The 25,415-nt window shown below is 31.9% G+C and overlaps 1 protein-coding gene across 1 annotated transcript; it reads left to right on the top strand.

Annotated features, from left to right (window-relative positions):
• Window positions 1-3,429: 3,429 nt before the first annotated feature.
• LOC134699766 (transient receptor potential cation channel subfamily M member 4-like) lies at window positions 3,430-16,477 on the top strand. Its single transcript, XM_063561186.1, has 4 exons — window positions 3,430-3,581; window positions 6,563-6,744; window positions 9,863-9,992; window positions 13,849-16,477. Exons 1-4 carry the CDS (start codon window positions 3,478-3,480, stop codon window positions 14,021-14,023), a joined length of 591 nt encoding a protein of 196 aa, XP_063417256.1. The 5' UTR covers window positions 3,430-3,477; the 3' UTR covers window positions 14,024-16,477.
• Window positions 16,478-25,415: the final 8,938 nt, after the last annotated feature.

Below are 25,415 nucleotides of genomic sequence, written 5' to 3'. Positions count from 1 at the left end.
TTTACAAGCCCAAATTCTTACTTTGCCTTTGAACACGTTACTGTGTAAGAATGTTGTGTATAAGAACGTCGATTCATACCTGTAGGCTGTATGCACAAATGTAACAAATGTAAACATTTTTCCTTCAAACTCTTGGCCGGGTCAATGATTATTCTCAATTCTGATAGGCATGTTTTTAAATATTATTCATTTCTACTCACCAATTGTAATTTCCAGCTCAGCTTATATTGTGCTGTAGTGTCCATCTACCATGTCAACGATTTTGTGTAAAATAAATTTGCCATTTGAAGATGCCGACATGCGACAAGTAAAGAGGGTACGGTAACGTTAAATCGTTTACGGGCGTATTTTCCGTTTTTAATCAAACTTGTCAGATTTGATTAATTATCGTCGGAAAATGTCCCTAATAGATATTGTAATTCAAATTAAACCAGCTTTAAATTACTATGCTGTATGCATGTAATATATATATAACCTGGTCTTTAAATGTACTTCAGGTACGTACACTGGCCTTTTTCTGCTATAATATTCACGAAGTCTTCTGGTATGTAATATTTTTTTTATAAAAGGCTCTCGAATTATAGACTAATTAAAAAATAAAGATGGAAAGTCAAACGCATAAGTCTGGCAAAAATGAACGGACAATGGCATGACAGTAAACGGAAAACGAGAAAAGACATAGATTCTAGTTATATATATATATATATATTTCCCTGCCTCAAATTTACTCAAATGCAATTTATAAAGCCAACAATAAATAATAAAAGTTAAATGATAATGCATTCATTTACAATATTAAAAAAATGTTACATCTTAAATTTAATTAAACATAATTATTAAGATCACGCGTTTTCAAGTGTTCACGACCGACATCCATAAATATTTAATAAGGGTGTAAAAATGATCTATTGCGTTAACATGACAAATTTTTCACCACTTACGACAGTCTATAATTGCAAAAACATGTATTGTAATCACTTGTAAACCTTTAATATAAAGGTTCAGGTGCTTACATTCAATGAATAAATGTTATTTCGGCAATCTGTTGATTTTTTTTAGTCAATTCGCGGCGGTTTGTTCAGCAGTATGACTTTGAGCTACTTTTTAAAATATACAAAACATGTTAAATAGGATGAAGTAAGAATTCAAATTGAATATTTCTTTTATTTAATTAAGATGATTAAAGGGACGTGGTAGACTTTCAGTTAACATAAACCGTCTTCTTTCAAATTTTTATTTTATTTTTAAAAGGGGAGCAACCCCTGATAAACAATGGGAAAGTTTCACTCGTTTTGTGTCCAAATGATTAAAATCTGAACACGACTGGACACGGTCTGACAACATCTTGACGTAACTTTGCATCCATGGTCTGTTTTGGTCTGACATGGTCTTAACGGGTCCAAACAACCCGCTAGATGAATCAGTCTTTTCCGTCTTGACACGCCTTAACGAACTGATTTACCTGATGAGGCTATCGATCTGAACGGCGACTCAACAATCTTAAATATCTTGACGAATTTCTCTAGCGGTAAATTCAGTCAATCAAGATGTGATCAGACCAAAATGACCGTTTCAGACTGAAATCGGGCTACTAGTGGGAGGAAATAAGAGGGGGAGGCAATACAACATTCCGTTTAAAAAACAAATATTGTACATGTATGGTATTCAAAACAAATTTAGCCATTTTTTTTAAATAAAGCCTTCAACAATGAGCAAAGCCATTCCCGCATAGTCCGCTATAAAAGGTCCCGATAAGACAATGTAAAACAATTCAAACGAGAAAACTAACGGCCAAAATAAATGAAATACATTAAACATATATATTTGTACCTATTCTTTAAAAACACAGATCAGAAGTTTCACTTGTAAATCAATCTTAATCTGTATTGTATTATAAACTAATATAACGTACTATTCAAATCAGCATGCATGTACATGTATTTTACATTAAAACTTAATTTTGCAGAGACATTACACACAGGTGTCAATATTTACACCCCACCGATAAGTTGTCGTTAATCGCGTATGCGGACGTTTGTATGAATTAACGGCCAGTTTTAGAAGTCAAATCAAGCTGTGATTAATTTCCGCTCTAGACAAAAAGTGTGTGTGTGGGGGGGGGGGGGGGGGGGGGGGGGGCTGTGCCCCCGGTCGGTTAATCTGCCACCGGTGCATATGGGTTAGACAATAAGCATAAGGGTATATATATAGGGCTGTGCCCCCGGTCGGTTAATCTGCCACCGGTGCATATGGGTTAGACAATAAGCATAAGGGTATATATATATACACTAATTATTTGAATGAAAATATTTATACGATAGTACTTTATAGTTTGAACACTGTCTCGACTAAGACTGAATGCAGTATCATGATCAGGTTCATGGACGTTGGCGACCTTGGTGGTCTTTAGACGCTACGTTGTGTAAAATGAATAATTGTTTAATGATATGTTGTACAGTACAAAGCTATGAAAATAGAAGCGATTTCCGAGTTTAACAGAGTAATAAGGACGAAAATAATAATAAAAAACACAGCTCCAACGGTAATAGTAAAGTAGGACATATCAACAGAATACGAATTAAAACAAAAATACGCATGTGTTAATTTTTATTGATTGTCTCGTTGGCAATTATACAACATCGCCTTTTTTTAGGTTATGTTTAAGATTTTTACGTTTCTGATTTTCAAATACAAATATGTTCTCAAAGGGTTCACAACATTTTAAGGTTAAATGTATGGCAAACATGTTTATGTGTACCTATATAATTACCATGCGTCCTTGCAATTTATAGTTAATATAAATAAATCAACTAATATTTATTAAAAAAATAAGCAACATATATAGACGAATAATTTATTAGTTCCTCCACAAACTACAACAGTAATGAAGAATCAACAGAGAATTTAATCTTTAATTACTTTTTTTTCTATTATTGTTCATACTTCAAATACATATATAATTAATCTAAAATGCACTAATCAAGCAGAAGGGGCGTAACTCGTGGTATCATACCGGGATACTGAACGGATCTAAACATGGTCTGACACTTTTGAACGTTAATTTTGAGATTTGATCTGTTTTGGTCTGACACGGTCTTAACGGATCTGAACAGCTCGCTAGAAGATTCAGTCTGATTTATCTTGACATGCCTCAACGGACTGATTTACCTAATGAGACTATCGATCGGAACGGGTAACTTAACGATCTGACAAGTCGTGACGTTTTCCTCTAGCGGTAAATCCAGTCAATTAAGATATGATCAGACCAAAATGACCGTTTCAGACTGAAATCGTGCTACTAGTGTATACTCAAGTAATGTAATTCAATAGACGAAGTCAAATTTCTAAAAAATACACTAATTATAATATACATTGTTACTGGTATTTTTATATATACGATAAGGAAGACTTTTATTTAATTTAGGAGCACTGCCAGATGATTGTACTGAAAATGTAGAACTATACAGTAATGGGACTATGGATAGATGTCCTTTAAGAAACCAGATAAATACATTTGTACTGGCCGTTTACATGGTAGTAACACACATAATTCTTGTGAATCTTCTAATTGCGATGTTTTCGTAAGTATGGTTAATGATTCAGACTTTTGATGTATAGTTATCCAGTACATGTACTTTGATTTTTTTCCAAAGAGAAGCGAAGAATATTGGAACTCAGAAGTTGAAAATAAACTAAAAAAATGCCATGGCAAAAACAACGAAAAAAATAACAAGAAGACGAACATTAGTATCACATCCGATGACAAGAGGACATGCTTGTGGCTACGACTACTGTGGATTCATTAATATTCGTTGGATACCAATTTTCGTGGATTTCGAGGGTACAGGAGAACCACGAATTCAAATGTTCAACGAAATACAAATTTTGTAAAGGAATGAGTGTAGACTTCGCCAAAACCACGAAATTAAATATCCACGAATATGTAAGTTTTCCTCAAACCACGAAAATTGGTACCCACGAAAATAAATGAATCCACAGTATTTAAACATGTCCGTCGTAATCCGTGAAACAAATATTTTATGATGGGTTGATAACTCGTGATGACATTCATTACTTTTTCGAAGTTATTTATTGAACTTTGAACTCTTGTTTAATACCTTTTCTGTGAGTAGCAATCCTCTTTCAAGGAAAGGGCAAGCTCGTATCAACTAGGAGATACATATACTCGATATGGAAGCCGGAATGATACTACATAGAACTAGAGAGTTCATAATTAGGAAGCTATGATCTCTCTAGTCGAAGAGTTTTGTTCATAGCGGATCCTCATTGTCAATTTCTAGATGTAATTTAATGTATGAGGCAGTCTTCATTGTATATGATGTATCCTTTTTTTCATTCCGATAAAACAAATGCTTTCAACATAGTCACAAAACCGTTACATACATAGGGAGAAAACATCTTATATGTACATGTTCGAAAGAAGCATCATACGACTAAAGAAATTGACAAGGAGATGGACCAATGTGGGTTTAGTGTGATTGCCGATTATTTGTTAAAAACACGTCCTGCAAATGTTATGATGTCAATCAAGAATTTTTCAAACATCTAGATCATGTCGGTTTTAGAATGTGTTATATGTGAATTAGCTATAGCTAACTTTATTTTACGAATTTTTCCTTTGATTTTCCTGACTGATAATTTCCGTTATCAGCGGAGTCGAGTGATATGAACATTATCGTTAGAAACTAAGGGAACACGTTGTTGTCAAGGAAATTAACAACGTCAACATAGGTAAAATAGCGATAAACAGATTATCATTGGTCATCTCAACTCGATTGTTTTTCTCGCTTTCGACGTACCAGCTCAAGCGAGCAAATCAATCTCGTTTAAATAAGCAACGATAATCTATTATTATTTATTCTCAAACTCTTGGGAGTATAACATGAGCTGAGACGGATATACATTGACCTTAAGCAAGTGCACGTACACATGTGCATATATAAAAATTAGATTGATTTTTGAAACATTCAAGTACCAAATAAAAATCTTGGTATGTTTCGTATGCTTCTTATAACAACCCAATTGTTAAACAGTTAACAAGGTTAAGGCTTTCCACAGAGATTATTTCAACCCGACAGAGTTAGCAGATTTATTCATATTTATTTGCATGAGGTCGCTTTCTATCCGATGCCGCTCACATGTATAATGTTATATTTCAAGTTTGGATTTTTTCAACTAAAGACTTATTTCGAATTTTTATTGTGGATTTCAATTCGTTTAACATCCAACAGAAAAGAGTAAGACACTAACACAAAATTTAAATTTTCACATTTTACATATTCTCTTTAGCAACATTCCATCAGCGGCTGCATATAATGTAGTATTTTCTCATCGATACGATATTCTAGAGTTTCCGTTAAGCGGAGTTACTGCTTATATGTACATGGTAACGATGGTGTTTGATAAAGTTTTTTTTTTTTATTTGCACTCGGAATTCCCTCTTTTAATACGATTTCGAGCTTTTGTTAACGGTCTGGACTACCCATAGGGGTCTTGAACGGTCGGTCTTTTTATATAGGTATTGCCATCACTGTTTGTTTTCTTTTAAACAAAAATCAATTATACAGAATGCTTACTTTGCTACAAATATGAAAAAAGACGTACCTCATGTTGAAATAGTTATCAAAGGTACCTGTATTTTAATTAAATACGCCATACTGGCGTTTCGTCTACATAAGACTCATTTGTGACGCTCATATCAAAATAGTTATAAAGCCAAACAATTACGAAGTTAATAATAATAATACTTTATTCCGAAAGCAATACAGCTTATAGGATACATATACACAATTTTACACCAATATAAGAATTTTACAAGAGATATATAGTAAATATAATATAAGATGTGCATGAAAGAACATATAATACATAATACATAATACAAAATACAAAATACAAGCGGAGAATGATATGATACTTAAATAAAGTGAGAACAAAAATATTATTTACTGCAATTAAAGTTTTTCAGCAGATTTTAGAAATATACCTAAGTTATTCCATTCTTTAATTTTTCTGACAGATAACAACTGGATAAGTTTGAATGTAGAAGGATTTCTCCAATAATACTTTTTTATATACTTTTCTCGAATCTGACTATGTTTTTTACATTCAAGTATAAAATGGTATACATCTTCAATAGAGCTAGTATTACAATTTGTACATAGTCTATTATTTTTTATCAACATTATAATATCTACCTGTTTCTATACTTAATATATGAGCTGATATACGATATTTACAAATGTATGGTTTGTATATATAATTTACAGGTCTATCTAAATAAAATTGCAATGTGTGTGTACAATATACATGTATCTATACAAATGACATTTATTTGAATTCTCAAAAAACATAAAGAGCAATGATAATCCGTTTTGTGTTGACGATGTAACAATTGTTTTTTTGTTGAAAGGAGACTTATTGTAATAAAGTAAAAGTAGATTTAATAAAATGGACCTTGTAGGTAACAATATGACGGACAACTCAATATGATGCTTAAGTATAATTATGAAATTTGCATTATGTCTTTATTTAATCCTAGACATACGTTTACAAAAGTTCAAGACAACAACGAACTGGTTTGGAAATTCCACAGATTTTCGCTCATTCAAGAGTATTATGATAGATCGTCTTTGGTACCACCATTTCTTATCCTCAGTCATCTCAAGATATTTTTATTGTACATCAAAAATAGATGTACAGGTAAAAGAAAAAACAAGTTTAGTAAGTAATACGTATTTATAGAAGATGAATAAGTAGGATGCTGGTAAACGTCAACGAGCAACGGCACAAATAACACAAGGATTAGTTTAAACAATATTTTATTCAAATAAATTGAATTGGATTTGGTAACAGGCATATAAGCCTTCTTCACAAAAAGATATTGGTAGTTCAACATGGTCCTCAATTAAAGATACAAATCTGTAAAGTCTGCTAAGCGTTCAATTATCTCGAGTGAGTCTGATTTAAATTTGATTAGTTATTAAGAATAAAATCGAAAAGAAGAAAAAATTAACCTGCTATTATCACAAATTTTCCTTACAATGTAAAACACTAAATCGTGTTCTGTGTGTACTATTTGTAGGTCGTTTTAGGGGGGTAGGGATGCGAAATGTTGATATAATAAAAAAACAAGTGCAGCGATGAAACTTTAAATATAATGTACGGTAGTTGTCGTTTGTTATTGTAATTTATAAGTGTTTCTCAGTTCTCATTTTTTTATATACATGGTAGATGGTTTTCCCGTTTGAATGGTTTTACACTAGTAATTTTGGAGCCCTGTAAAGCTTATTGTTCGGTGTGAGCCAATGCTCATTGTTGAAGGTCGTACATTGATCTATAGTGATCTACTTTCATAAACTGTTATTTGGATAGAGAGTTGTCTCATTGGCACTCACATCACATCTTCCTATAGCTATGTAATCATGTTCATGTCCAAGTTCAGGAACGTCATTACTTGTTAAACCCAACTTTAATTTTTTACCTCTTTTATTTGTTGTGGTGGTTTCATTCTCCTTGATGTCAAGCAGAATGAATAACACATATTTTAGAATACCTACAATTTGATAAAACCACTTCGTTACTCACGCTTTACGTGTACCGAAACAAATCTTCAATCATTTATATGTTAATGATGCAAATAAAAAAAGGTCATAAAAAATAAGGATTTCGAACATTAAAATATTATTATCAAGTTGAAATCGTGTAAATAAGATAATTTGTCAAATGTTCACTTTATTCGGACGAGATTACAGAAAAAAGTTTCTCCATAGACATTTTACATATGATACTATAAACCAACTTCAACAGTAAGAAAACTAAATGTGTTCAGTAAGACAAGGTCAACAAAGATTTTTCTGTTTGGTAAGACGGTAAACTTGGTACCCTTTGCAATATTTAACATGTCTTTAGTATTTATTAACAATGCATAAATATTAAGAATAACGTGTGAACACACAAAATTAAATTAAAAGTATTGATAGAAAGCTGATAAATTGTGCACATGTGTAGATCGGCAATCAAATCAAATGAGGCAATCAATCATGCTGTGTATGAAATCACTGGTTTAAGAAATATATTTTAAACAACGCAAACAACTCAAAACGTGTGATAAAGATACTGAATCAGACGTAATTCCGATAGATGTGTATGTTTGCCTTGGTAAAATAACTTTCTGTGCTAATATTGCCAAAAATATTTATTTATAAGTATAGCACATTGTTCCTGAACGATCCATTTTGTCAAGTTTGAATTAAAAAAAAATACACTTTACGAAACCGTTTCTCAAATGTGTGCTAAAATGCAAACAAAAAATGACAAAACCTATATGCAATAGCAAGGTTCTGTAAATGAGCTAACCGACATGAAGGCCTGGAATTTTTACTGCCACTAGAAAATGGTTGTATTTTTGAAACTTTTGCCATGTACCAGTCCATTTACAAGCAAATCAAAGAGTTGCTTCAATGGTTCTTTTACATGCAGAAATCATTAAACACTCTTTACATGAGCTGTGGAAATTATTTTCCCATTCCCATTCCGCCTTCATTCGTTTGCGTATTTATAAATCCTTCACAGCAAAAACCTACTTCTGTGTGCCTCCAGTTGTTTAACTCTGATAAGAAAAATCTCGATGAAACCTTAGCTCTTTATAACAGGTAACATTTAGATGTATCATATACGCAAAATATATATTCCTTACTAACATATTTGCTCTTTAAATACGAGTTGAGTTGTCTGCTCTGTAATTTTACCGAACGTATCGACGTCTTTATCACGATTGTGACATTTTGACTCCACGCTGGTTAATTGACATTTACAGCTTGTAGAGATACCTGCTATAGAAATACTTGTCAAAGCCATATCAAAGTCCGTCTCGTTACAGATATAAAGCATAAAACCAAATCCAGAAAAAATGACAAAGGATCAATTTTGTACATGTAATAGAAAAAAAAAAGAATATGGGGTACCCATCCATGACACAAAATCGATATATGCGCAGAAAAAAGCAAAGCAATAGTGGTTGTATTGTTCCTTTTAAAATTGTTATTCGATGATTGCTGATGTACCCATATTTTGACTATTTTATTAATTGTGACTGTTTATTTAACGCATCATGTAAATGTAGCGGAATTTGATGAGACTGTTATTAAAGTGAGAGGGTTAGCGCTATAGAACCAGGTTTAATCCAACATTTTCTACATTTGAAAATGCCTGTACCAAGTCAGGAATATGACAGTTCTTGTCCATTCGTTTTTGATGCGTTTTGTTTTTTGATTTTGCCATGTGATTATGGACTTTCCAAATTGATTTTCCTCTGAGTTCAGTATTTTTGTGATTTTACTTTTTTCTTCATGGTTGCACTCAATGGTCCTATATATAGTACACACATATAATATAAGTGTATATCCCTGTATGTAATATATCGATTGGACCATTTAGTTCTTGTTCAATCTGAAGTATAAGTCTTACCGCGTCTTCTTATTTTCATTAAGGGTGCGACAAACAAAACTATAGACACGTTTTATACAAATGACAATTTTTCAATCATACTGAGTCTATAAATGTTGTCATGAGACAGAATTAACTAAGATATGCAAAATTTACCAGCAAGTTAAGAAATGATTGAACACGAATAAGATTAATTAAATGGTACACGTGCATGAAATTGAATGGGCGGCGATGTAAACAGTATCATCTTTTTTGCATTACCGGATTCCGCTTAAAGTATATTCAATTTTCATGTTTTACATTATTTTCGAGTAACATTGGAAGAATACACAAGACCTTCTTTTCACGATATTTAAAGAAGAAAACTCAACACTTCGAATATATTTCTTTACAGAAATTACAGAAACCGATGCCGAAAATGAAAAATTAGCTATTCTACAAAAAGATGCAGTATACAGTCATTTAAATTCATCAACTCGGTTACGAAGACGTCGGGCTAGAAATATGGATGCTGAAAAGGACGGGTATTTTCTGTTTTCATATTTCTTTTTTTTATATACTTTTATATCCTTTTTTTTTTTAAATATTCGTAAACATCATTTCAAGTTTTGTTTCCCATTATTTTAGGGATATTTATATAAATAGTTATAATACATATATATATATAGTGTCTAAAAATAGCAACAATCAACATTCAATCTATCGAGGTGTTGATCAGTTTGTAAATAAACTGATGCAGTTACTAAATTGAATTATATAAGTGTCTAAGAATGCAACTTTAACACACTAATGAGTGTTATAAAATTAGGTGTTATATTTTATATATTATTCACGCAATATGTCGCTAAACAAATTAGCTTCATCGGGCGTGTGCATCTATCTAGGTGAAATCGGATGCATGACAAAAAATATCTTTGTAGCTTGAGCTACACAAAAGTTTAACATATTGATTAGTGATCTGTATAAAACAATTTTTTGCCGTTTATTGTACATAAATATTTTTTTCAAAAATTAAAACAAATAGTTGTTTTAGTTAAATAAAAGTAAAAAAGTTATTACTTTGGTTTCGGGTAGAACTGTTTTTCATCCCTTTCATTAAGTCCATCAGGTTCAAGAGTACATAGCTGATGCATCAAGAACCTTTCTCTCTTTTTTCTCATTTCTGAGTCCCAATTTTGGTTTACCTCAATTCTTTGAAAGGTGATATTTTCAAAAGTATGTCCTGTTCTTAAGAGGTGTCTCGTAATTGGACAGTTTCTTCCTTTTGTATAACACGACCGATGATTGTTTAGTATGATGTTGAATGTGGTTTCTGTTTCACCAACATACTGCAGCTTGCAAGTTCCACAAGTAAGAATATAAATACTATTTTCCGTTTTGCAATTAGATGTAACATAGATGTTGTATCGCTGCTTTGTAACTGTGCTGCTGAAATAGTGGTCAGTGTTGGCGGCTTTACAACACTTACAGTTCCTTCTACCGCATTGTTTGTAACATCCAAATTTTGAAGTTTCTTGTTTCTTTACTTTTGATGTCACAAGTATGTCTTTGGTTTCGGGTAGAACTGTTTTTCATCCCTTTCATTAAGTCCATCAGGTTCAAGAGTACATAGCTGATGCATCAAGAACCTTTCTCTCTTTTTTCTCATTTCTGAGTCCCAATTTTGGTTTACCTCAATTCTTTGAAAGGTGATATTTTCAAAAGTATGTCCTGTTCTTAAGAGGTATCTCGTAATTGGACAGCTTCTTCCTTTTGTATAACACGACCGATGATTGTTTAGTATGATGTTGAATGTGGTTTCTGTTTCACCAACATACTACAGCTTGCAAGTTCCACAAGTAAAAATATGAATACTACAGTTCCTTCTACCGCATTGTTTGTAACACCCAAATTTTGAAGTTTCTTGTTTCTTTACTTTTGATGTCACAAGTATGTCTTTGAGATTTTTGGGTCTGCGATAGGCAATAAGAGGAGGTGATGGAAAAATTTCTTTTAAGGAAGAGTCATTTTCAATTAGACGCCAGTGCTTTCGGATAGAAGATGAAATATTTGTCAAATCGGGATGGAAGGTTACAACAAACGGAATTCTATCTGCACGGGTCGCCTTATTTTTGTATTCCACGAGGCTAGCTCGATCTTTTTCTTTAGCTTTATCAAAAGCGTCTGTGATGTTTTTGGTTTTATATCCTCTTGATTTCAGCTGTGTTTTTAGTTGTCCCAAACGATAGTTAAGTTTGGATTCAGAGGAGCAAATTCGCTTTAGTCTGATGGCTTGACTGTGAGGTATACTCCTGGAGCAGTGTTTCGGGTGACAACTTTTTGGAGAAAGGAACTGGTGTTTATCAGTTTTCTTTGTGTAGAGGTCAGTTATCATGACCCCGTTTTTTACAAATGTGGTGGTGTCGAGAAAAGCAATTTTCTCGCTTGAAAATTCAGACGTAAATTTAATTGAGTGATGGAACTGATTACAATGATCTAAGAAATCTTGCAAATGTTCTGCAGTATCGTTCCATTTCATGTCAATATCATCAATAAAACGGAGCCATGACAAAGGTTTGTATGGCACACTCAAAAGGATGCGTTCTTCGAAATCCCCCATAAAAATGTTGGCAAAAGAAGGTGCCATTTTTGTTCCCATACTAGTTCCGTCAATCTGTAAAAAAGTGCTTGTCGTTGAAAATAAAGTTGTTATTTTCAAGAAATAGCTTGAGCAATTGAACTAGACAGTCAGTTTGGGGATGTTTATCCTTTCGATTATTCCATACTTTTTCACACGCGGCTATTCCTTCATCTTTTGGAATATTTGTGTATAAAGAACACACATCCATTGAAACCAAAATTGTGTTGTTGGGTTAAGGACTTAAGGAATTCATTTTCTTCAAATAGTCAGTCGTATCTTAAATATGAGATGGCAGTTGTTGAACATGTGGTCTGAGATGGTAATCAACAAATTCTGAAATTTTTTCGGTGGGATGGCCATTAGCTGATACTATAGGTCTCCCTGGAATCCCTTCTTTGTGAAGTTTTGGAAGTAAGTAAAATCGACCGGCTGTGCACGTTTCGTCTGGGTGTAGATAATCGTACGTATAGTCATCAATTTGTTTATCTTTATTCATTTCTGAGAGGGCATCATTAATTTTTTTGCTGATTTCTTTTGTTGGATCACATGTTAGTTCTTTATAAAATTTAGCGTTTGAGAGTTGACGATTTCCTTCGTCGGTGTAGTCTGCCTTGTTCATCACTACAACGGCATTTCCTTTGTCAGCTTGTTTGATAACAATTTCGTCACGGTCTTTTAAGTTAATCATGGCTTGACATTCTGACTTTGAAATATTTCTGACTTGTTTACCACTTATTGAAGATCTGACCTCAGCTTTGACTGATGTAATGAATGATTCCAAATTGTCGTTTTTGCTTTTAGGGGGATTCCATGTACTTTTCTTTTTAAATTTTAGGATGCATATGTCTCCTTCATCACTCTCATAATCAGATTCATTCATTCCGGCTTCTTTTAAATTTTTCTTCTGTTGTCTATTGAAATGTTCTTTCAACCGGAGACGCCTGGCAAATGCTTCTACATCTGTCTCAAGTTGTAAATTGTTGACGGTTGCTGGAGCTGAACAAAAAATAAGGCCTTTACTCAATAGTTTTTCCTCAGAGGTAGTTAGTTCTATTGATGACAGATTTACAACTAACTTATCTTGAACTGCGTGTTTCTGTTTTTTAAAACGTCTTTTCCTCGTTTGTTTTGATTTACTTTCTTTTAACAAGTTTAAAATTGGATCTTCTTCAAAAACGGAACTTTGTTGGTTTAAACGGTCTCGTTTGAATTTTTTTATTTTGTTTCGCTTTGAAATTTTGTTTCTCTATTCTTTGAATGTCGAATAGTCGTCTTTGAAGTCCATGTCTTCTGGAGTAACCGACAGAGATGTTTTAATATTTGTTTCATTTATCTCCGAATTAATTTGTTTGTAGCCGTAGATGGAAAAGGAGAGTAAGAGTTGAAGAAGTCGTAATGAACAATTGAATAAAATATCGTCCCAACGTTTCATAAATCTGATGGACTTGACGCCTGGTGTCTGAGGCGTTAATTTAATATTTAAACCTTTTGGTATTGTGTTGTTATCTATGTACGATTAAAGATTAGAAGCATGATGTTCAAGCTGTATTTTCTTTTTCGTTAAACTTCAAACATCGGAATTTAGGAATCTGATAAACGATTAAAGGAGAGATGAATAGCGAATGCAACATTGTTTTCTTTCATGCGACCAATTTTAAAAAGTAAAAGTATAAATGAAGCATTTGTTTTTAAAATTAAAGATGAACGTTTGTCGAACTTTTAGTATTAGTTATTTTCCAATTGTTTTTGTCATGTTTCAGGTTTGAAGCTAGTTATGAAAAAGACACAGATCTAAGCTTGCAAGAACAAATAAATGTTTTGTCGTCTGACGTAGATCTAATTCTGAAGACTGTAAAACAGATAATGACAACAAAACAGAATGTATTGATAGTAGAGGTTCCGAGGGGTATACATAGTGAAAATATAAACAAATGAAAGCATCGATAGGGCCTCGTCAAACCTCACTAAACATGACATATACACAAATGATTAGATGCAAATCAGAAAATCTAGCAGAAGCTGAACAATGAGAGTCTTCATTACATTCAGATTGGTATCGGTGCTATACTTTTTAAGATTGTCACTATCAGTATTCTGTTAAATGAGGGTCAGTATCAGCAGATTTGCATCCAGAGTTTTTCATAAAACCCAAGGTTATATGTAGAAAGGGACTCCAATTCTTTTTATTCTATTACTGATTCTTGCTGATATATTCCTTTGAATATATAATATTTATGTATTTAAGTGGAATTTTAAGATATCGATTCATCAATACATTAACTGTTGGTAACTGTTCCTCTAATTGTGATATTTTTACCTATTATGTCTGTTTGTTTTGTTCACACATCGTTGTAAATATAATATAATGTAATGCGACTGTCATACAGGTGAAAGGTTTAGCTAGCTATAAAACAATTTAAACCACCATTTTCTACATAAAAAACTGCCTGTACCAAGTCAGGAATATGACAGTTGTTACCCTTCGTTTGATGTATTTGATCTTTTCATTTTGCCATTTGATTATGGACTTTCCTTTTCAAATTGTCTTCGGATTTCGGAATTTTTGATATTTTACTTTTGTTTTGGTATACAATATGTAGGTGTAAATTTAAGACCAATATTCAATCTTATAACGGTTAATCGCAGCTTTAATGATATCAAAGATGTAAATGTATTCCGAAATATTAATTGGTTTATTGTAGTGTTGTCAATGGTTAACCAGTTAACCGGTTAATCGGTCGAACGACCGAATACCGAATACCAAAACCGTTAACCGGTTAACAGGACTTTTTTCAATTTTGACAGATTTTATATAAATTTGTATTGAAATCATTGAATAGTTAGGTTTAATTTAGAAATTGTCGTCTTGGTAATTAATTTGACAGATCAATTGTCCAGTAAATTGATTGCTATTGTTAATCCTATACACATAAAATTGATTAATTAATTATAACTTGTCTCTCAGGTCGGGGCAGGATCTTAAAGAAACATAATTAGTATATATGTTTTTTTAACAGTAACTCTAAATCAGTGATGCGATTAAATTATACGATTTACTTCATTATTTCGTTTCTGATCTAATAGTGTGTAAACCTTCACCTAAATGTACAACCTCCGTCTCGCAAAGCTTAGTCTTACTTTAAATGAATTGCTAACTAAAACTAAAAAAATGTATAATGCTAACCAATTTGAATGTACTCAATGTATACGTGATAGTACGAGTAACATGCAAACAAAGTAAAGAAACGGTGTCCTATAGTTGTGAATTTCTCTGTCAATTTAATCTCTCTGCGGAGAATTGTCTCATTCGCAATCATCTTCTTTTTTTTATAATTAATCATTTTAATTGAAACACCCCACATCATTTTCGGAGTCAACAAATGAAAGGAAAGAGTTATCAGTTTCAGACATTTTCAATTCTACGAGATCAAGAAGGTTTTTCTATTTTTCTGAAGTTGGTACAAACGCTATAGTTGATACTTTTATTAAAAGTCAAACTTCGACAGGGATCCTCACACACAAGCCTTATAACAAAGAGGACAAACTTTAATTCTAAAAGCGTAAATTTATGATTTGGATGAAAGGTTGTCAAATTGACACTCATACCACATGTGGTATTGACAAGGCTTCCAAGCACCAACCCAAACTACCGGTTAACCAGTTAATCGGTCGATCGATTATCCGAGTAACCGGTTAGGCAAAAGTGTACGATTTGACAACACTAGTTTATTGTATTACGTTTTTCATTAACAGTTAGTTTAAACGTGCTATCTTAAAAACTTACTTTTAATTCTTTTTTGTATGTAATTTTTGGTATTTCTTAACGATCCGACGCCCTTTTAGAAATGACTGTATAACGTGTAAATAATATAATATTGTAAAATGTTGATTGTGTAAAAAAGTTTTATGAATTCAAACAGAAGTTTTACAGGTTAAAAGTAATACGTATACGTCCGTATATACAAACACGTTTTACCTTGATCGTTTAACATGTCGAGTGAAGGCAGTAATTGCTTGTAGTTAATCAAAATCTCGAAATAGTAAGTTCCAATAAACATGAAATACGCATTCTTAATCAGCCACCAGAAGATTTTTATCTTCGAAAGATTTGAATGAAAATATATCAAGTTATTATACCATTATCTCCTGGTGTTGTTTTCTGACTTACCCTTTTTCTGTTTGTTTATATTCAAAATGTGTATGACCTTTTATGAATCGTAATTTAAGAAAATTATTAATCATTTAGTTTGATTAATTTCAAATCGAATATTCGTCTAGGTAACCAAAACCATTTAGTTGAGCATTTTTATTGTTAAAAAGGGCTTTAAGTACGGAGGTATTTGCATTTTATCATTTATGTACCTTTACTTTGTAATTATGTAGTTTTACCTTAACCATGTAATATTTTAATGGTAATATTTTACTTGTCTATGTAGTTTTTCAAATAAATATATATACATATAAGCTGTTCATGATTCATGATTAAGCATATGGATTATATGGGTATTACATTTATCTCTGTATTTTTCGTACAATATGCAATTATGCTTAAACTACAATGAGCGAGGTTGGCACTCACTCAGATAACGTGTATATTTTACTTCGGTTGTTTTGTCTAGATGCCCTAGAGCATTGTTGTTTCAGGGAAACTGTCTTGGAAGATTTGCGTTCGATAGGTGTTATTGGAAAAAAGTTAAAGCATCATTGCTCCATATAAATTGTCTAATAAATTGTCATGGTGATATGATCAGGTTCACAGCATGGTACGCGATTCTACCAAATGGTGTAATAGGAGTGACGTTTAGAGAATGGACCTGTGTGTAACGTATGAGAACAAACATCAAAATCCCAGTAAATCCTTCTAAAAAATATTGTATGATAAAATTAAGACAGCTGCTATTGAAGAAATCAATAATACCAAGTATGAAACCTTTCTTGAAAACTCTCAGAAAAGGAGTTGTATCCAAAATATGTCTTTGTGCAACCTTTTTGAACAAATAGCAAATAGATATAGAAAGATAGCGTGTGAATGCCAATGAGACAACTGTCCATTCAAATAATATTTTATAAAAGTAAACCATTATAGGTCAATGTACGGCCTTCAACACGGAGCCTTGGCCCACACCGAACAACAAGCTATAAAGGGCCCAAAAAAATACCAGTCTAAAACCATTCAAACGGGAAAACCAACAGTCTTATCTATATAAAAAAAATAAGAAACACGTATAAAAACATAAAAAACGACAACTAATGTACATCAGATCCTGACTTAGTACAGGTGCAAACATTTGCAGCGGGATTAAACGTTTTAATGGTACCAAGCCTTCTCCATTTTTCTGAAACAATAGCACAACATCACTACATGGAAAAGCATATCTCATGTAAAATATTATTTATATAGCAGGATCAGAAGAATTTGAGGCCAAATAGTTCTTCAAAATAAGAATATTTTGATGAACCATGAATTGAATCCCTCAGTGGAATTGTTTTAAAATGTGTTCTCATATTGACAGTCATGGTTTGGGTTTGCTTTGAAGAAGACAGAATTCCCATATTTGATACGTGTTAAATGCAAACATTAATAAAGTTAAAAAGCATTCCACTTTATTTATGTTATATATCAAAGGATATGTGAACACTTTAAAAGGCGACAGTAATTGTACAAAAAAAGGAAACAGTAGATAGAGAGAGTGGTGTTAATTGTCAAGATTTTTAAAACATAATCTCAATTCAAAGCTTAAAACAATTTGAAAGAATTGATCTTCGTTTCATACAAAATGGCCAACGTAGATACACAAATCTAGGGTAGCGAGGGATACATAAAACTTCTTTGATTCACACAACAAAAACTCTAAATCTGACATTATCAAAACGCTTGATTCTTTTTTATTAACAACACATTTATTTACGTTTGGATTATCTGTTTTGTAACAAACAATGTGCAAAATGAACAAATTGTGTTCCTCTCGTGTTCGACTTGTTCCTCTGTTGATAAACGACAGATTTCACATTAGAGCTTCTGCATGTTCTTAGAAGAATAAAAAGATTCTAGCTAGTTTTAATGTCCCTTTTGTATCTTTCGACTCTATTTTAGCATTAACCTTGAACGTTACGTTCCGTTGTATACGCAATGTCTGCTCACTTAATCATTCAAAGTTTGGTACCTTTATTTAATGCATTTATCCTATCCAACTTGAAATATTTAAAACGGTTTATCAATTCAACTTGGAAGAAATATATGAACTGTGATATTTTTATAATGATTTTTTGTATCTCATGAATCTAGACGTTGGTAAATCAGATAAAGAAAAAACCATTATAAAGTATATGCATGATTATTCATTTATCCTATTTGTATAATATTATTAAAGTTTATGTTGCAATATCCAAGCTCTTTATGAAGGCATTGATAATTCATTTTACACAGCTAATGTTTCTAGTTCTGTATCCCTAATGTTTCTAGTTCTGTATTCCAACATGGTGTTTAATCACGGGAGTGTTCCTTTTTTGTTTCTGCTACGCTTTGTATTGTCTCTATTTCTGACTCGGTCTGATGTTAAATCCTTTATCCAGTTTAGCATATCTTCATAAAAGTTACATTGTATTTCACTGCCGCTGTAATAAAGTAATGAATAAATGAGTACTCAATGTAGGCATATTAAGAATTAACAAATCCTCCTAAAAATAAACAAACATAAAAAAAATACATTCTTTTCGGTGTCCTGGTACATTACAATAGTTAGGAAAAAAACACTTTTTTTAATATTTTTCCTAGCCTATACAAGCCAATTGGCATATTGCATGATCTACCATAATTGTTAGACTTCACCTAGCTAGCTAGGTTGAGGAAGAAAATTTAGTACAGGAAACCTTGTATAATAAATTACACTACAAAATACAAAGTCATTTCCAAATACATAGCATTTACGCTAGTATAAAAACGTTTTATGAGAGTCACTGATGAGTCTTATGTGGACGTAACGAGCGTCTGGCGAATTAAATTATAATCCTGGTACTTTTATGCAAACATATTTGTGAAATTCGAATCCGATGTAGCATAAAGGATGGATATTATGTTACATCGGATTCGAATTTCACATATTAAAGTTGCATTTTCTAGCCTGGATGTTGTCAATGATTCCTATTATTCCTAGCTCTGTATTATCCTTTTGCACTCTGATTGATCTTGTCTTCTGTAGTTCTAAAATATTTGACCTATACATTTATATCAAACTGTAAAATTGTATATTCAAAAGAAAATCTTCTTCAAGTAATAGGTTTTTTTTCTTTTATAAATATCCTTCTGTGTGGTGTAGTTTTTTTACAACCCCGCCCATTTTTTTTTATATTTCAATCATCAGCCTTTTGTGACTAATATTTACTTCTACAAACTATTAAAATATCGATTTTGTTTAGCAAAAGTTTTGCAGAGGACAGTAAAATAAATTCAATTGAGTCCGTATTTTTTTTTTATAAAATACAACATTCTTGTAATGAACGTAATAAGATTAAAAAAAATACTCTGTAATTGCTGTCTAAAACACTGTTACACTGTGATGCAAGTGTGTATATGATCAGGTTCCACAAATACATCGTTTATCATGTTTATGTTTTGCATGCAATTTAGAAATCTAACCAAAAAAAATGTTTTCTTAAACAATTGAACAAATGCCACTGTTATACTTTTGTTATCTGTTTATTGGAGGTAAAATTATTTACGCTTAACAATCTAGCTGTCTACAAATGTAGAAAAGCATTTCTGACTATCCACATTTAACAAAAGATTGAATATGTCGAAGATACAACAACCCGACCAAAGAACAGAAAACATGCAAATGCCACCGATTAGTTTTCAACACAGTAAGAAAATCCCACACATGGAGGCGGGATTCAACTGTCTCTAAATAATGTTTACTAGATCTGTTAAAATGAAGCCGTATACAACTAGAAAACATGTAATCGAGCTTAACTAAAAAGTCAACAAAACTAAAAAGGCCATTTGACAATGAGACATAAAATAATAAAAGACTCCTATCAGTAACTGACATGACACCCCCAGACCTTATTTAAAATGGTTTAAAAATACTTGGTCGTCATCGTATATAAACGAGTACCATTTCTCCTATTGGGGGTACAATTGGGGTGAGCCTTAAATTACAGCATATGGATATCCAAGGCCGTCAAATTTTACAGCGATTATGTTAGGATCATACTGTCAAGCGTCATGAGTAGAAGTCAGCTGACCGTTTTAAATAAAGCAGCACGTTCTATAATAAAATGCATATTGAACAAATGAGTTCGGCGTTATGACATCGCAGTAAGGCGTCAAAGCCAAATAATAAAAAAAAGACCTCCAAGACTTCATTATCATTTGGACTACAACACAAACAATACAAATCAGCTAACATGGGATAACTTATCACATAGATACAAAGCATATACACATAAAACAATACAAGATTCACACGTTATAGATATGAAATTTTGTTACAAAGCTACAAATAGAATGACCGACATAATAATCAATGCACATACAACATCCAATGTATTTAATGTGAAGATTATCAAACATTATCAGTCAGAGATAACATCACCGTGTGCAATTAACAAATGTATGTATCCATATTGAATTATATGAAAAAGGATAATATTCGTTCAATAAGATATTGTACAAGTGAAGTGTGACAAGTTAAAAAGAAAGAATATTCAAACTGAAGGGTAGCTATGATGTCATTTTTGTCGAGCCCTCCTTCGATTTTAGTAAAAAAAAAAGCGAGATATAGCGATCCTTTATTCCGTCGGCGGCGTCCACAAATATTCACTCTGTTTAAGTTTTTGACAATATATTACCTTTTTTAAACTATACTGGATGTCTACCATACTTGGACAGAAGCCTGTTTATGATCATATTGTAAAATATAAAATTCCATTTTTTCCTATACTTTACTTATAAATGTACTTAGTTTTTCTGTCGGAAACTTTACATTCTTTCCGTGGTTAAAGTTCTAAAAATTTTAATAACTTTCATAAACTATCCTGGGTTTTTACCAAACTTGCACAGAAGTTTGTTTATAAGATAGTATTCAAAAGTAAATTTTGTAAATATAATATTCCATTTTTTTCGTATTTTACTTTTAAATACACTTAAATTTTCTACCAGGAACAAAACATTCACTCTGTGGTTAAAGTTTTTCAATATTTTAATAAGTTTCTTATACTATTTTGGATTTGTTTCAAATTTGGACAGAAGCTTGTTTATTATCAAAAGCTAGTATCTAGAAGGAAAGTGTGTGTACCCGTATCTTATTTATAAATGGACTTAGTTTTTCTTCCAGTTAACATGACATACGGTCTGCAGTTAAATTTTTTAAAACATTTATTTGAGTCATACAATATTTAGGATTTTTACCAAACTTGGACAGAAGCGTCTTACAAACCTGACAATCAAAAGATGGTATCAAGAGAAATAATTTTATTGATGTGATTTGCCTAAAATTTACAGCAAAAGTAGGCGAGACACTGGGTTCCGAGGAACCCTTACAAATTTATGAAGAGTACGTACTTCAATGCAGACTGCTATCGACCTTTTTTTAGAAAACCCGTGAAACATTTCTGTCATATCAGCCACCACATTATTTGAAGATTTGTGTATGTTGTTGGCTGTTAAGAAACAAAATACGATGTGTAATGACTGAAGGGCTTTGTTATTCTTGAAATAGTTTTATGCTTTCTTAATGACATGTGTTATTAAATTCTTTTTATAAATGAAAAAAATTGATATTCACCGTTTGCATACGTTTATTTTAATATGAACACGTTAACGAGCTTTTTACCATTTTCCTTAAACTTCAAATTTTTTAAGATATAATGACAATATACCGTTTATCTTGATTTTACGAGACTGTTTCTAGTCAGGTGAAGATGGAAACAATATTTGTTTTTCTTTTCTTCAAAAAGCGTATAACCCTTTGTCCTAAATGATGTTTAAATAATTCTTTATACTATTGTCTTAGAGATCATATAATAAATCGACTAGTCATAGTCTAAAGTGGAAGGAATAAAATTTGCACTACTGGCTTCTGATAAATATACTCATCATAGATACCAGGTACCAGGATTAAAGTTTGTATTATTCATGACAGACGAACATTTCGTCTACATAAGACTCGTCAGTGATGATCAGATCAAAATAATTATAAAGCAAAACAAAAGTAGAAGAGCATTGAGGCCATTGATCTGACATACTGTTAAGAAATAATTTATGGAAGCCACCTGTCTTTTGGAAATTAACACATGGCCTGAGATCTCCTTTCCGAATTGTATGCTGAGCGTCAGATAAAAATACGATAGCGAATTACCTCAAAACCTCCATCTCATTTCATTCACATTTCCAATAGACTTAGTTACCATAGCAACTGTCTTTGTTTATCATATGGCCAACCTTATCAGAATTGGATTGATTAACAGAATTACTGTACATGTATCAACATTAATAAGTAAATAAGATTTCAGTCAATGATCACAGTCTATGTAAAATGCACTTTTCATGAAGAATACCCGTGTAGCATTTACGTCTCATCAACCACTACGTTATTTAGGAGATAACTGTATTGTATTTTAAGCTTGGCCTTCGTAAAACGTAGATTTTACTGTCGCAAATTGAGTTTACCTAGCGACGCGGAGCGGAGATAGGTAAACGGATATTTGCGACAGTAAAATCAAGTTTTACGAAGGCCAAGCTTAAAATACAATACAGTTATCTCCATTCTAATGCCACATATTAAAATAAATGTCATTAAATAAATATTTTGGCTTAAAAAATGGCATAAATGAAAAAGCCCGCGAAACTGTTGCATTGTCTTTAGCATCTAAACAATGTGACGTCATGTGTTTACTCTGGATGTCAAACATGAATTCTAAACATATTTTTACTTTTTGTACGCTTCAGAATGGTTTCAATATAGACTAAAAGATTTTGAGGTTCAAAATGTGAATATCTTTTTTATTTTTTGAGAAATTACATATCCCAGAATTCAAAATGGTGGCTTTCTTAGTTACGGACTGGTAGAACGTGGAATCTAACCCCTCAAAATATTTATCAACGTCCAATGAAAATAATCGTTACAAACTAATTGCATTAGAATTGATGATTTGTTCATGTTGATGGCTGTTAAGAACACAATACGATGTGCAATGACTGAAGTTCGTTGTTAATATACTCTCTTAACAATAAGTGTTATTAAATTATTTTTATAAATGTGAAAATCGACATTCACCGTTTGCATACGATTATTTTAATAAAAACATATTAAGAGCTGTTTACCATTTTCATTTTACTTTCTATTTTTTAAGATATGACCATAGACCGTCTATATTGATTTTACGAGACTGTTTTTAGTCAGGTGAAGATGGAATCAAAATCTGGTTCTTTTTCAAAAGGTTTTTAACACTTGGTCTTAAACTATGTTGAAATCACTCTTCATATTATTGTCTTAGGGAACATATAATAAATCAACTAGTCAAAGTCTACAGATGAAGGCGTAAAATTTGTACTACTGGCTTTTGATAAATAAACTCATCGTAGATACATTGTATCAGGATTGAATTTTGCATTTACACCAGGCGAGCGTTCGTCTACATAAGACTCGTCAGTGATGATCATATCAAAATAAGTATAAAGCAAAACAAATACAAAGTAGAAGAGCGTTGAGGCCATTGAACTGACATATTGTTAAGAAATAATTTATGGAAGACAACGGTCTTTTGGAAATTTACACTTGGCCTGGGCTCTCTTTTCGAATTGTATGCTTAGCATTAGGAAACATACGATAGCAAATTACCTCAAAACCTCCATCTCATTTCATTCACATTTACAATAGACTTAGTTACTATAGCAACTGTCTTTGTTTATCATATGGCCAACCTTATCAGAATTGGATTAACTAACAGAATGACTGTATTAACATGAATTAGTAAATCTAATTTCAGTCAATGGTCACATACTATATAATAAAATCAACGGTACCAATTGTGTTGCACCAGATGCGCATTTCGACAATACATGTCTCTTCAGTGATGCTCGTGGCCAAAATATTTGAAATCCAAAGCATATATAAAAGATGAAGAGCTATAATCCAAAAGGTAAAATGCATTTTCATGAAGAATACAAGATTCGAAATAACGCGCCGTCCAAAAAAAAAAGGGAGTGAAGTAGATCATTCTCAATTTTTATTTTTCAAATTTCATATAGGCCCTATATTGACTCTATGCTGGTATTTGGTTGAGTTCGGTGGTTTCAAATTTGTGCAGACAATATGAGTATGCAAAGCATGAATCCGTATATTGTTCAGTTTTTTTGTAGACCACTATCCCCTTATGTTCATTTTAGCTTGAAGAAATATACCTATTGATAATAATGTTGTTTTGTAAAAATGTATATACAAAATGAAATTTTTTTTTAACCCCATTTTATGGTTTACATAACATATATGTTAGGGTGTTATAAGTAAAATAAGTGCAAACATAGGTTTAGAGTTGTGTTGAAAATAGTTTTCAATACGGTTAAAGTCACAATAACCAAATGTGCATATTTACTGTAAGGCCAAATAACGAAAATCTGAATGGTAGGATTTCATATTCCAACTCTTTTAAATTTAAATAATGTTTAAACATTTACCACCATAACCACTGTTAAAGGGGTCGCTACAAAATAACAGAGCATTGATAAACCGAATATCTGTCAATTTTGATCAAGTGACTTGTACTTGGTGATTAAAATTTTATGAAAAAGCATACATAATTTAATAAAGTTTGTGCCCGAGATCAAGTTTCTATATTTCAAACGAATTGTCTTATTGTTTTACTGATAATATCACAGTTAGGTATTTAAATTATTTATTTAATTAAAATACTTCAGACAAAACACATATTTGTTATAAATGCCTTTCATTATTAGAACAATTCATTTAATAATTTATACTTTCGGAAATCATAGTTTGAATTGTAATATATGTTAGTCACTTTTGGATTTTTTATTGAATCAAGAGAAAATAAATACTTATTTCGGATGACCAGGTGTTTGTCTTGAATCAATATGTTATGGACGATGTTCTCTAAACTGAGAAAGATGTATTAAACTGTGAGTATATTTGTTACCATCGGATAAGACACTATCTGGGTTACTGTAAATATATAGTTTTGATGAAACATGTATGTTGCTCATGCACAATTTTTTGGAATAAAGCACTTAATACAAAATGTTCTTCGGTCAACACTTTTACACATCAATAACAATTTAAAAAAGAAGCATTAATTTTTTAAATATGTG

This window comes from Mytilus trossulus, unplaced genomic scaffold, assembly GCF_036588685.1.
Source record: "Mytilus trossulus isolate FHL-02 unplaced genomic scaffold, PNRI_Mtr1.1.1.hap1 h1tg000085l___fragment_1__unscaffolded, whole genome shotgun sequence".
Lineage (NCBI taxonomy): Eukaryota > Metazoa > Mollusca > Bivalvia > Mytilida > Mytilidae > Mytilus > Mytilus trossulus.
The sequence above is the reverse complement of the archived record's forward strand: the minus strand, read 5'-3'. Positions and strand labels throughout refer to the sequence as shown.